The sequence below is a fragment of the Microcaecilia unicolor genome, chromosome 2 (assembly GCF_901765095.1).
Source record: "Microcaecilia unicolor chromosome 2, aMicUni1.1, whole genome shotgun sequence".
Lineage (NCBI taxonomy): Eukaryota > Metazoa > Chordata > Amphibia > Gymnophiona > Siphonopidae > Microcaecilia > Microcaecilia unicolor.
In genome coordinates, this window is record NC_044032.1 from 592,998,604 (window position 1) to 593,013,024 (window position 14,421).

Below are 14,421 nucleotides of genomic sequence, written 5' to 3' on the forward strand. Positions count from 1 at the left end.
TTTTAATTTCCCTAGTAAAGTGATGTGGTAGCCGCATTAGTCCACTTTTAAAGGTAATAAATAGAAATGAAACAAAACATAGAAAAGAAAATAAGATGATACCTTTTTTATTGGACTAAATGCATTTTTGATTAGTATTCGAAGGTAACCCTTCTTCAGATCAGAAATAAGCAAATGTTGACAAATATCAGAATATATAAGTGAAACACAAAAGCATTCCAATGACAGCCTCACAGAAAGAGGATTGGGTGGGTGGGGTGAGAGACGGGGAGAGATGGATGGCTGAGAAGAGGGCGACAAGCAGTAGAATTTTATGGTTTATACTAGGATATAAAACCCAGATCTTTGTTAAGGCCCAGATGCACAAAACCTAATGAGCCAGCAACGTGGTATTTAAACTGGTTCTAGCTGGTCTAGTGAGCAAGGAGAACAGCGAGACTGCATAAAAGGGTTCTCTGAGCTCTTTTCCTATCACAGTAGCAGCTAACGAAAGTGGAATGCAAAGCTATTATAATGAGCTAATTACTATACAAATGCGCATGCAAAGTGATGCACAGCCGTTTTCCGACCCAGTGCACAGAAGCAGCTCTATCTGTACCGTGGAAAATTTAACAGTGGTCAGGAGCTGCCAGTACTGCCTAGAATGACGGTCCTGACAGTTCTTCATGGTTGCAAGGGTTCTCTGCAACTCCTGCAGGAGGAGAAGAACCCGCATGCCTGTGCAGGAAGATTGCTGACCGGGGGGGGGGGGGGGGGCAGGGAGGACGCGAGTGTACCATAAACAGCACTAAAGAAAAGGAAATGGCACCAGTGAGCTTCACACAACAATCGGGTCCCAATGTGCGAGAGAGCCGGCAGCAAGAATCGGTGCCTCTCACTTGAACTTTGAGGAGGGGGAAGAAATAGACACCCCAGGTAATCGCTGACAGCTCGGCTAGCAAAGCTGTTGTCTTGGAGCTAGAAGGATGTAAATTCAACTGTAGTGTCCCCAGATAGAAAACAGGCAGGTCTTACACCACTGTATGAACCATCGCAGGCCCCCAGAACACTTGTGAGGAGAAACGGTTTTCATACATGCCGTCTTCTGGCGTGTTTAATGTTGGCATGCATGAAAGCCTTAGCAGTGCGAGAGAGCCAGCAGCAACGATCAGTGCCTCCTACTTGAACTTTGAGGAGGGGGAAGAAATAGGCACCCCAGCTGAGTGACGGCTCAGCTAGCAAAGCTGTTAAGTAGCTTGGTTGAGTCCTTGTTGAAGCTAGAAGGATTCAAATTCAACTGTAGAGTCCCCAGATAGAAAATAGGCAAGTAACCGCTGAAACCATCGCAGGAGGAGAAAGTGCATGAAGCCGTAGCAGTGAAGGCTGTTCAGCTGTTCTGGGCATGTGCGTAGTAGCCGCTCTTAGTGATTGGCTGCAATGTGCATGCTGAGATGCCCAACTGGCTTTCCCTTCTTTCGCATGCATTGGAGCTGATCGCAAAAGCAGTGACCAGCTCATTTGCATGTGATTCACTTTGGGAATCTCTCTGTATTTCCAAATCGGTGATTGTTACCAAGGTGGAGATACGGAGTGTTTCTTTACCGGGACCTTTGTGCATCTGGGCCTAAGTCCTGTCTGCACAGTGTCAAAATATTTCATCATTTTGACTTCAAAGAGCTTACATTCCTAGATTGTCTTAAAGTTTCCTTTTATTATTCTCACCATACAATCATTTGTGCAGTGTTCTGGTTTTGTAACGTGCTATCCCATAGAGGTGCTTAATATAATATCAGGCTTATCAATTTGTAGTGTCCCAGATCAACCCTGGAACCCTTTTTTAAAAACTGGCATTACAGAGGATCATGTGATATGAAGGAAGCAGCTAGTTTGCTTTGCTCCTAGGATTCCCCCATCCCATTTAACTCCATCATCTCTCCCCCAGGGTGTCAAATTTGAGAGAAACCTTCCCATTACGCATGAAGTGCATGAACATATTAGTTGCTAAACCAACTACTACAAAAACAGTAAAGAAAGAGTGGGACAAGTTGCGGGCAGGTGAACCAAAGATGGTGGAAATACTTCAGGAAAACAGCAGTGTAACTGACATGCTGGTTTCCCAACTGACCTTAATGTTGGATCCTTCAAATGTTAAACTCTACAATATTTTAGAGCAGATTTTACTCACTGCCCCTAAAAAAATATTCACTGGCTAGCAGACTATCTCCCACTTTTACAGCCTACCAGATTTGCAACTAACCAATACGGTAAAGGCACATCAAGTCAGAGCCTTGGCCACATCTGTGGCTTAACTTCACTCAGTATCTATCAAACTAATATACATGTCTATTCTCACCTTTACATCCCACTGCTTTCTAGACCAGTGATTTTCAGCTGCTTTGGCATCTCTCTTGCCTGCGCTGGAGTGCGGCATCTGTCTTCCCCCCCCCCCCCCCCCCCCCAAGCGACTCACCTGACCGCGGGCTCCTCCAGAACCTGCAGTGGGTCACCGCAGAGACATGGCAGAGGAATGGTCCCGCTGGTCAGAGAGGCAGCTTTCAGCACTGCAGCCTTCAGAGAACCCAGAGGGCAGATAAGGAGCTGGGTGGGAGAGATGCCTGACCCAGACCTGGCTTTCATCTCTTCATCATTGCCATTTTTCTAAGGAGACACTGTGTACCATTCTGTTCTGTGCATCATCAAACAAACTATAAGTCAGGATGGCCCGTGACCCATGGCCCGTGTGAAAACGCACAAAATATATATTTTTAAGATATGTGAATTATTTAACAGTGAACATGTTTGATTGTTTAAGATATAGGAGAAGTGAATGCTCACTACAGGCTATAAAAGCACGCTGCAGACAAAGAAACTCTGAAAACTAGCCATGCTGGTAAGAGAGTTTCATACCCTTCCCATGGCCTATTTTTTTCCTGAAGGGGGTACTCTCCCCCACCCCCCTAGTAAAAACTAATTCTCTGTAGCTAAGAATCTTTCTTTCTCTTCTTTCTTTCTTTCTTTCTCTCTGTTCTATGACCTTTGCATGACAGTGAGGAATAAACTTTCCTTCCTATTGTTAGATTCTGTTCTGTAAAACTACTAATGCCAAGAGCCAATAATATTTCTTGTGCTGTTGCTAGTGAGAAATAAAGATTCCGTTTCTTCTCCTAACTTAGGATAACAGTAGGATAAATAAGACATAAACCCATTTACCTTCATTAGAAGTTGATTCCTAAGATCTGGCATAGACTGAAAGAACTCAGATAGTAGGCAGCTGTGAATGAAATATGCTTACATGCAGTTCTGAATTGTTACCTTTGTACGATACGACTCTCTTGCATATCTGATGTATCCTGCTATCTATGGAGCCACCCACATTAATCACTTTACTTAATTTCTCACTTAATTGTATCCTGGAGGAAGTGTTTCCCCAATGTGTGTTGCACAGACACACACATTAATGGATTATTAACAGAGGTTCTCAACCAGCATACCATGGTGGAACCTCAGGTGTGCCATGCAAATTTGACTACTTGTAAGTTGGGGTGGTTTACAGTTGCCATTACAGGTCAATATTCACAGCCAGTTATCTTAGTTGGGCCTATCTACAGATATTCAGTGGCACTGTCTGGTAGTGCTTCTGAACATCACTAGAGACCACCATGACACTATTTACATAGGTCACACAATATATGTTGTTATATAATTTGAAAATCCAATTAGTCTGAATGTAACTTGCTTTAAACTTCCACAAAGAAATTCAAAATTTTAATAAAGACATGCTTTTTTCACAAAGTGTATACACAGTTTCGCCCACTAATATCCTTCTTTTTCTGGCCCTTAATAGAATTAGGCCATTGCTCTCTTTCTCCTTAAAAACCCCTGTTGTATACAGTCAACTAAAGTGTATAAAATAAATCTTTCCTGTGCTGCACTATCCCTTTCTTCTGTTTTTGTTTCAACTACTGTTTTGAAAAATAGTCGATGGTGTTATGTCTACTGATTATGACCTGATTCTGTACACTGTCCCAATACATCTTCGAGTGGTGGTATATCAAATGACAGTAAATAAATAAGTGAGCCAAATTTTATGAGAATAAAAGGAGTGAAATACCAAGGGTGGTGTGGGAGAAAAGGGTGGGAAAGGTGATGATGCCAGGAGAGTGTGGGAGGGAAAGAGAAGGTGATGCTGTGAACTCGGTACCTGGTGTGTGATGACAAAAAGAGGTTGGAAACCACTGGACTATTAGATAGACTACTGATGTAAACCTCATACCAAATGTACACCCAATTGACTCATTGGAAATTGGCTTCTGTGGCGTTCTGGTAGACCTGTTTATTCTGGAGTGAACTGGATTCTTTGCATAGGTCAAGAAGAGATATATAAGGTCTTCATCATATCTTTTTAATGCCTATAGATCCAATAAAAGAATTCAGAAGCTGTAAAGAATCCATTATTCTTTACAACTAGTAAAAAAAAAACTCAGGGTACACCATGAAGTTACTATGTAGCACTTTTAAAACAAGAGAAAATTTTTTTTTCACTCAATGTATAGTTGAGCTCAAGAATTCGTTGCTGGAGGATATAGTAAAAGCAGTTAGTGTAGCTGACTTTAATAAAGGCTTTGACAAATTCCTGGAGTTAAAGTCCACAAGCCATTATTAAGAAAGACCCGGGGAAAGCCACTGCTTATCCTTGGGGGTTAGCAACATGGAATCTTTTTACTATGTGGGATCCTTGCCAACTACTTGTGACCTGTATTGGCCTCTGTTGGAAATAGGATTCTGAACTTGAAGGACTTTGTCTGACCCAGTATAGGAATTGTTATGTTCTCAAGTGATTGAACTCTAATGCTTGGATAACCAGGTCTGCTTCAGATGTTGTTCTAATATTAATATAACTTTATAAACCTTTCCATTTAACCAGTATCTCCGTGTAATTTACAGAACTATCACTTGAGAAACATGTATGCAACCAATTGAGGTGGTAAACTATTTTTTTTTCGGTAATTAGATATAGTGGGGTTAATTCTATAAGGTGGCACCTAGTATTAGGCACCAACAATGCATGTAAATGTGTGTATTGTAGTCTTTCCGGAATTTAATGCTTTCACATTAGAACTTTGTTGATTAGAATATTATCCTTAAATAGTCTTGATGAATTAGCACTTTTGAAGGCAAGATGTTGTCCCAGGAATATCAGTGTACCTCGGTTTACTGAAAATCTTAGTGTTGAAACGTAATTTTCATCAACTTGAGCAGTGTGGCGTAAATCCAAAGATAAGATAAGGAGAGATGGTAAACATGTGGAGGGGCATTTTTGATATGACTTCTAAAGCCAACTTTGAATGTTTTAATAAAAATGTACAAAAATCAAGTAGTGAACATGGTCATTTTCGCACCGTTTATTTTTTGTTTCAAAAATCACCAATTTCCTAGACATTTTTAGACATTTTGTGCTCCATGCGTTTCTCTTTTGTGACCATTTTCGGGAAAAAAAAAAAAAAAAAAAAGGTCCAAAGGGAAAACACATGAAAACAAGCCATTGGGAAGTATGGGGGGCCAGCATTCTTAATAGACTGGCCACACAGACATCCCAGCAGAGCAGTGGGGCACCCTAAGGGGCATTGCAGTGGACTTCACATAAAAGGTTCCGGGTACACATCTCACCATTAACCCTTTATATTGTATGGGGAGCCCTCTAAACCCCACCAAAAACCTACTATCCCAAACCGTACTACAATAGCTCTTATGATTTCAGGTGTCACCTATATGTGGGTACAGTAGGTTTTTGGTGGGTTTTGGAAGGCTCACACTTTCCACAAGTGTAACAGTGTGAGTGGGATATGGGCCTGGGCCCCCTTTTCTACAGTGCACGTCACTGACCATTATGCTACTCCAGGAACCTGCAAGCTGCTCTAATAGGACTGGCCATAACATCTGACACTGTCATAGAGGTTTGTTTTCACAAGGATGGGAGGGGGTCAGTGACCACTGGGGGAGTAAAGGGGGGGGGGTCATGCCTTAATCCCTCCAGTGGTCAACTGGTCATTTAGAGCACATTTATATGGCTTTTAGTCATGATTGAAACAGGTCCAGACTTGAAACGTCCAACTTGTAGCCCTGGATGTTTTTGCTTTGTTTCACTATGGCAGACAAATGTCCAAGTTGACAAATGCCACTTTGTGCCACTTTTTGGACATTTTTTTTTTGTTTTGAAAATGAGCCCCTATGTAACTTTGTAAGTCTACGTGCTTTGAAAATATGCCTCTGAGTCTGCTTTTCACTTATAGATGACTGAAAATTACAGTTCAAAGTAAAATTGCAACAGTAGTTATCTGACCAAGGAACTGGTATCCGTGAACAAAAAAATATTAACCCAGAGAAATTACCAGCTACCATATCAAAAATATAGCCCTTTTTATGAGTAGAAACAAAAGCTGATAAATAAAAATGTGGGTTATCCAACAGTGACAAAAATTCAGAAACATCAGTATCATCACATTTCTCTAGATGCAAATTAAAATCACCAAGTATTGCAAATCCCACCTTAACACCCTTATTTTGTATTGTCAGCCCTCCAGGAACACCCAAACACCACTTTACTATACATCACTACAAAAGCCCTCAGGTCTGTAGGTGTCTCCTATCATAGGTACAGTTGGCATTTTTGTGGGTTTTGGAAGGCTCACAATTTCCATCACAAGTGTACTAGTTAGAGAGGAATATGGAACTGGATTCCTTTCTCTACAGTCCACCTCACTGACCACAAGTCTACTCCTGGGACCAGCTTGCTGTTGTAATAGGAATGGCCATAATATCTGAAGCTATGGCATGTACTGTCACTTTCACATTTTGTTTGGGGGGTGGGAGGGGGGTCAATGACCATTGGGGAATTAGAGGGGTTATACCTTAGTCCCTTCAGTGGTCAGCTGGTCAGTTAAGGTGCCTTTTTGTGTCTTAAGGCCCTGTTTACTAAGCCGTGCTATAGGCACGCTAGCGTTTTAAGCGTGCGCTAAAAATTAATGCATGCTAACACTAGAGACACCCATAGGAATATATGGGTGTCTTTAGAGTTTAGCGTGTGCTAAAAACACTAGCGCACCTTAGTAAACAGGGCTCTTAGTTGTGATTGAAACGGGTTCAGATGAAAAGTCCCAATTTTTGCCCTAGATGTTTTTATTTTGTTCCATTATCCCAAGAAAACATCTACATTCTGGGTCTGCCCAAATCCTGCCCAAAACACACCCCAGCATGCCCCCTTGCGATTTAGATAAACTGCGAAGAAATCTGTCTCAAAATCTGAACTTGGACTTTTTCCTGTGAAAAACATCCATCTAATGCTTTGTACTGCTTTTGAGACATTTTTCTTTTTGGAAAATGAACACCTAAGTGTATTAGAGTAATTTTAGGGGGCAAGGACCGTACCTTATATGATTGCTGCACTAAATGATATACATTCTTCCAGGTATGTTGCTATCTATCCTTATTCTCCACGAAAGGAAGATGAACTGGAACTGCGAAAAGGGGAGATGTTCTTGGTATTTGAACGCTGTCAGGACGGCTGGTTTAAAGGAACTTCCATGCACACAAACAAAATTGGTGTGTTTCCTGGCAATTATGTATCACCAGTCACACGGTAAGAGTTGAGCAAGTACCTTAGTAACACTATTTGATTTCTGTTGTTCTTTACATTGCCTTATTTCTGTCTGTGTAATGTGTGAATTAATTCTGCAAACAAGTGTTATGTCTTTAATGTTTTTACATAAGAACATAAGCGCTGCCAAACTGGGACAGACAGAAGGTCCTTCAAGCCCAGTATCCTGTTTCCAACAGTGGCCAATCTAGGTCACAAATATTTGGCAGGATCCCAGAACAGTAAAACAGATTTTATATTGCTTATCCTAGAAATAAGCAGTGGATTTTTCCAAGTCCATATTTATAATGGCTTATGGACATTTCTTTCAGGAAATTATCTAAACCTTTTTTTAAACCCTGCTAAGCTAACTTTTTTTTTTTTTTTTTTTTTACCACATTGTCTGGCAACGAATTCCAGAGTTTAATTACACATTGATTGGAGTGATGTGGTAGCCATGTTAGTCCACGATTAAAAGTTATAGAAATAAAACAAAACAGAGAAAAGAAAATAAGATATCTTTTTTATTGGACTAACAATACATTTTTTGATTAGCTTTCAAAGGTAACTGTTTATTATGTTATCATGGATTTTATCTCTTGCCAATTCTCTTCATTTAGATTCAAGGTGAGTTACAAGCAGTATAAATAAGAGGCTGACAACAGAACATCAATAATTACACAAAAGCAAAGAAAAAACAATCATTACATGCAGTAAGAAAATTAAGCCCCCCCCCCCCCCCGGTCTAGGAAGTAGATATGTTTTTAAAGCCCCCAAGTCCTAGTATTTTTGGAAAGAATAAACGAGCGTTCCCTATCATCAAGCCGATCAATCCATAGACTGGTGGGTTGTGTCCATCTACCAGCAGGTGGAGATAGAGAGCAATCTTTTGCCTCCCTATATGTGGTCATGTACTGCCCGAAATTCCTCAGTATGTTCTCTATCTCAGCAGGTGTGTGGTCACACAGCAGCAGCTCTGGCTAGGTCTCCAAGCCTAATTGTTTAGGTTTTGTTGAGTACCTGGGGTTGAGGGCTCTTCGTGAGCAAGTGCAAACCTGGTGGTGCCAGGTCCCTCCTTTTCTCCCCCCTCCCGCTGGCTCCGTTAAAAAAAAAAAATTAAAAACGTTCAAAAAGGACGTCCATTCGCAGCTGCTCACTGGAACAAGTCGTCGCTGCTCGGAGCAAGAAGCAGGTAATTTTTACCTTTTACTAGCGGGCAGGGGGTTCCCCGAACGGTTGGCTATGGCCTCGGATGGCAAGGGCGCGAAAAGACACTCCCCGGAACGCGTTTGCGTGCCTAGCGGGGAAGCGGGGAGATCGAAGGTAGAGTCGCCCTTTTTGGGCGCCCTTTCGGAACCGGGAGAGTTCTCCGGTTTTTCCTCCGGCGCGGCAGCCTTTCCCGCCTTAGGCGCCCATCCCCCGCTGGCTGCCCTCCCGGTCGTGACCAGCCACGCGGCTCGGTCGGCTTCTTGGGCCGCCCTCGAGATGGGAGACGTTAACAACTTGGTCGCCCTTGAATCGGGCGACAATAAGAAGTAGGCGAAATTAAAACGCCCTTCCTCCCGCGCGGCTCCTTCTCGGAGTTTCGCACCAGACGCCATTTTGGACGTGCATCACGCCTCTTCCCCGCTACTGAGAGCGCAGATGGAGGGCGCCTCTAGGGCTGCGGCACAGGCTGCAGAAATGCACAGACTGGGGGGTTTCTCCCCTGAGTTCATTTTGCTGCTGCATCAGGCCTTTCTTATGCAGAACACTGCCCCTGCCCACCTCTCTGATCGGGGTGATGAGGCCTCTCTGCTTAAGCGCCCTCAGGTGAATCTTCCACCCTCGGGGGACTCGGTCTCCTCTGATGTAGATGACGGCAGCATGTCTGAGTTCTCCCAGAGATCCTTAGCAGAATCGATGGAAGAGACTGATCCCCGCTCGGATGGAGCGGACGACCCCTCTGCAGCGCGGCTTTTCGCTCAGAGGATTTGCCCAACCTGCTTGTGCAGGCCATGAGCATTTTGAAGATTGCCTCTCCGGAGGAAGGCTCTCTCTCAGCCTCTACTGGCTCCGCCATTATGCTGGGAACGAAGCGCCCGCCTAGAACCTTCCACGTTCATGAAGCCATGCAGACCTTAATTTCAGCGCAATGGGATGCCCCTGAGGCGAGCCTGAAAGTAGCCAGGGCTGTGTCCCGCCTGTACCCCTTTCCTGAGGGGGAACGGGAAGCCTTTGTCTGGCCCACGGTAGATTCCTTAATCACTTCCGTGACTAAGAAAACGGCGCTGCCGGTGGAAGGTGGCACTGCCCTGAAGGACGCCCAAGACGGGAGAATGGAGGCGGCCTTAAAATCGTCCTTTGAGGCGGCCGCTCTGAGTTTGCAAGCCTTGGATTGCAGCTCCTAAGTGGCTAGGGCGTGCCTGACTGTTTTGCAGCGGGCTTCCCCCTTGGACCCTTCCTGGAGGGCGGAATGGCCGACCCTGGAGTCGGGTCTGGCCTACTTGGCAGACTTGCTGTATGATGTTTTGAGAGCCTCGGCCAAGGACATGGCTCAGACAGTCTCTGCGCGGCGGTGGCTCTGGCTGAAGCACTGGTCTGCTGACCATGCCTCTAAATCTCGCCTAGCCTAGTTGCCTTTTAAAGGCAAGCTGCTCTTTGGGGACGAGCTGGACAAGATCGTGACGGAGCTCGGCACGTCCAAGGGCAAGAGGTTGCCAGAGGTCAGGACTCAGGCCGGCAGTGCCCGTCCTGGTTTCTCTAAGGGCCGATTCCAGGAAGCCCGTCGATATCGCCCGGGCAAGCCGGCTTCCTTTGCCTCCGCTTCCTTCAAACGGAACTTCTCCCCCAAGCAGCATTCCTTTCGTAGGGACCGCCGTCCCGGAGGTTCGTCCTCCGGCCCGCCCCCAGGGTCGCATACCCAATGACGGGGACCTGGTCCATGGCCCAGTGCAGATAGGAGGAAGGTTGTCCTCGTTTCTGGGCGAGTGGACCAGGGTAACTTCAGACGCTTGGGTTCTGGAAGTCATCAGAGACGGCTACAAGCTAGAGTTCTGCCAACCCCTAAGAGACGGGTTTGTAAACTCTTCTTGCAAGTCTCAGGTCAAAGCAGCTGCCATGCCGGTAGATCAGCCGGTAGATCAGCTTGGCAAGGGGTGCCACTCCATTTACTTTGTGGTGCCAAAGAAAGAAGGGTCTGCTCGGCCTATTCTCGACCTCAAGGGAGTCAATCAGGCCTTGAAAGTTCGGCACATCCGGATGGAGACCCTCTGCTCCATAATAGCTGCGGTGAAAAAGGGAGAATTCCTGGCCTCCCTGGACATCAAGGAAGTTTACCTACATATTCCCATCTGGCCGCCTCATCAGCGCTTTCTGCGCTTTGCAGTGCTGGGCCGACACTTCTAGTTCAGAGCCCTCCCGTTCGGGTTGACTACGGCTCCGCGGACCTTCTCCAAAGTAATGGTGGTCATCGCGGCCTTCCTCCGCAAGGAGGGGAGTGCAAGTCCATCCCTTTCTGGACGACTGGCTGATCCGAGCCCCTTCCTATGCGGAGTGCGGGAGAGCTACAGACAGGGTCATTGCTCTTCTGAGCTCCCTGGGATGGATCATCAACTGGGAGCGGGGCCTCTTACATCAGGGTCCCGTGGTGATGGAGGATCCCTCCCCCTTTGGTCTTACGGCCTGGCCTGGCTCTTGAGCGGAAGCGGCTGAGGAAGAAGGGCTTCTCAGACAAGGTCATCGACACTATGCTGAGAGCGAGGAAGCGCTCTACTTCCACCACTTACGCCAGGGTTTGGTGTACTTTTGCATCGTGGTGCGAGGCAGGCTCTGTATCGCCCTTCACTGCTCCAATATCTTCAGTGTTGGCGTTCCTACAAGAGGGGCTGGAGAAAGGCCTGTCGCTCAGTTCGCTGAAAGTCCAGGTGGCCGCTTTAGCTTGCTTCAGGGGTCATCTGAAGGGGGCTTCCCTGGCTTCACAGCCGGATGTGGTACGCTTTCTCAAAGGAATGAATCACCTGCGCCCCCCTCTGCACTCGATAGTGCCTACGTGGAATCTCAATCTGGTGCTACGGACCTTATAGAAGCCGCCCTTCGAGCCCTTGCCAAGGGCATCGCTGAAGGACCTGACGTTGAAAGCAGTCTTCCTGGTGGCTATCACATCAGCCAGAAGAGTTTCCGAGCTCCAGGCGCTCTCGTGTAGAGAACCGTTCCTGTGATTCACTGAGGCAGGAGTATTGATTCGCCCAGTGCCTTCCTTCCTGCCCAAGATTATTTCTCGATTCCATGTGAATCAGCAGCTTTACCTACCCTCCTTTCGTAGGGAGGACTACCCAGAGGAGTACCCTGCGCTCAAATACCTGGATGTTAGACGGGTCATCATCAGATACTTGGAAGTGACCAATGATTTCCGGAAGTCGGATCATCTGTTTGTGCTGTTCGCAGGCCGTCGTAAGGGTCTGCAGGCATCTAAGCCTACTGTGGCACGTTGGGTCAAGGAGACGATCGCGTCAGCTTATGTGGCGGCAGGGAAGATTCCGCCTATTCAGCTGAAGGCACACTCTACTAGAGCACAAGCAGCCTCGATGGCGGAGTCCAGATCTGTCTCCTTGGAAGAGATTTGCAGAGCGGCTATGTGGTCGTCGGCTCATACCTTCTCACGGCATTACCGCTTGGATGTGGCTGCTCGGGCCGAGGCCCAGTTTGGGGCTTCAGTTTTGCGTTCAGGGATTTCCATGTCCCGCCCTGGGTGAGTACTGCTTCGGTACATCCCACCAGTCTATGGATTGATCGGCTTGATGATAGGGAAGGTAAAATTATGTATCATACCTGATAATTTTCTTTCCCTTAATCATAGCCGATCAATCCATAGCCCCTCCCAGATATCTGTATTGTTTGTGTTCTGGTTATATTTCAGGTTCAAGTTCAGTCTTCATTTCCTGTTCACGAGGACTTCGTGTTCAAGTTCTTCCAATGGAAAGTCTCTTCGAGTTGAGACGATTTTATGTTACAGTGAGCTGCTGCTTCCTCTCCCCCCGTTTTGGCGGTGGCTGGATTGATAACTAAATTATGCTGGCGCTCCCTCTCGCTTCGTGCGGCTGTAGGATAGCTTTGTATCCCTCCCGCTTCGGCGGTGTTAGGGTAAGCCAGCTCCTCCCGCGGTTGCGGTAGCAGGATAAGCCAGTTCCCCCCGCGTCGGCGGGTGTGGTTTCCCGCCCACCGCCCCGGCGGTGGTGCGCTGGAATATTTCCCCGTTCCCGCTTCGGCGGTGGTGAGCTGGGCAGAGTGTCCCTTTTTGGGTGTAATTCTCTAAGTGCTGAGTCCTGCGGATGGAGCTTTGATATCGACATACTGAGGAATTTTCGGCAGCACATGACCACATATAGGGAGGCAAAAGATTGCTTTCTATCTCAACCTGCTGGTAGATGGACACAACCCACCAGTCTATGGATTGATCGGCTATGATTAAGGGAAAGAAAATTATCAGGTATGATACATAATTTTACCTTCATGTCTGCTCGTTCCACTCCACTCAGTATTTTATAGACCTCTATCATATCTCCTCTCGGCTATCTCGTGAAGAGCCCCTAGCCACTTTAGCCTTTTCTCATAGGGAAGTCGTCCCATCCACTTTATTATATTCGTCATCCTTCTCTGTATCTTTTCTAATTATATTTTTTTTGAGATGTGGTGACCAGAATTGCACACAGTATTTCAGCTGCAGTTGCTCCATTGAGTGATACAAAGGCATTATGGAGGAGATTCTATATATGGTTCCTAAAAAGTTGGTGTGGAAATCAGTGCTGACTAATCGTATTCTATAAGCAGTGCCTAGATTTCTACTTGGTACATAGAACTACACGCCTCCATTTACACCAACAAAAACATGGCATAAATCCCAGCGTGTTGATTTAGGCGCACTGGACCATATTCTTTAACTATGCGTGTAAATTTCAGAACATAAGAAATGTCAAGTGAAATGCAAAGTGCTGGTAAGGAAGGCAAAGAGGGACCTAAAAAAAAGATTGTGCTGGAGGCAAAAACACCTAGTAAACATTTTTTTAGGTATATTAAAAGCAGGAAGCCGGCAAAAGAGTTGGTTGGACGCTAGATGACCGAGGGGTAAAAGGGGCGATCAGGGAAGACAAAGCCGTAGCGGGAGAGATTAAATGAATTCTTTGCTTCAGTCTTCACCGAGAGATACCGGTGCCAGAAATGGTATTCAAGGCTGATGAGTTTGAGAAACTGAATGAAATCCCTATAGACCTAGAAGATGTAATGGGGAAATTTGACAAATTGAAGAGTAGCAAATCTCCTGGACTGGATGGTATTCATCCCAGAGTACTGATTGAACTGGAAAATGAACTTGCTGAACTATTGTTAGTAATATGTAATTTATCCTTAAAGTCGAGCATGGTACCGGAAGATTGGAGGGTGACCAATGTAACGCCAATTTTTTAAAAAGGGTTCCAGGGGTGATCTTATAAACTGGTGAGTCTTACGTCGGTGCCGGGCAAAATGGAGGAGACTATTATAAATAACAAAATTACAGAGCATATTCAAAAGCATGGATTAATGAGATAAAGCCAACATGGATTTAGTGAAGGGAAATCTTGCTTCACAAATCTATTACATTTCTTTGAAGGAGTGAACAAACATGTGGATAAAGGTGAACCAGTTGATATTGTGTATCTGGATTTTCAGAAGGCATTTGACAAAGTACCTCATGAAAGACTCCAGAGGAAATTGGAGAGTCATGGGATAGGAGGTAGTGTCCTATGGTGGATTAAAAACTGGTTAAAAGATAGAAAACAGAGAGTAGGGTTAAA

At 45.4% G+C, this 14,421-nt stretch overlaps 1 protein-coding gene across 3 annotated transcripts in view; it reads left to right on the top strand.

The window, feature by feature from the left end:
• SH3RF1 (SH3 domain containing ring finger 1) overlaps window positions 1-14,421 on the top strand; it is a 346,368-nt gene that overhangs the window by 290,271 nt on the left and 41,676 nt on the right. For all 3 annotated transcript variants that reach the window (XM_030191566.1, XM_030191564.1, XM_030191565.1), the window contains one exon: window positions 7,445-7,615. In XM_030191566.1, the coding sequence (XP_030047426.1) occupies window positions 7,445-7,615 (171 nt within the window). The remainder of the gene's footprint in view (window positions 1-7,444; window positions 7,616-14,421) is intronic.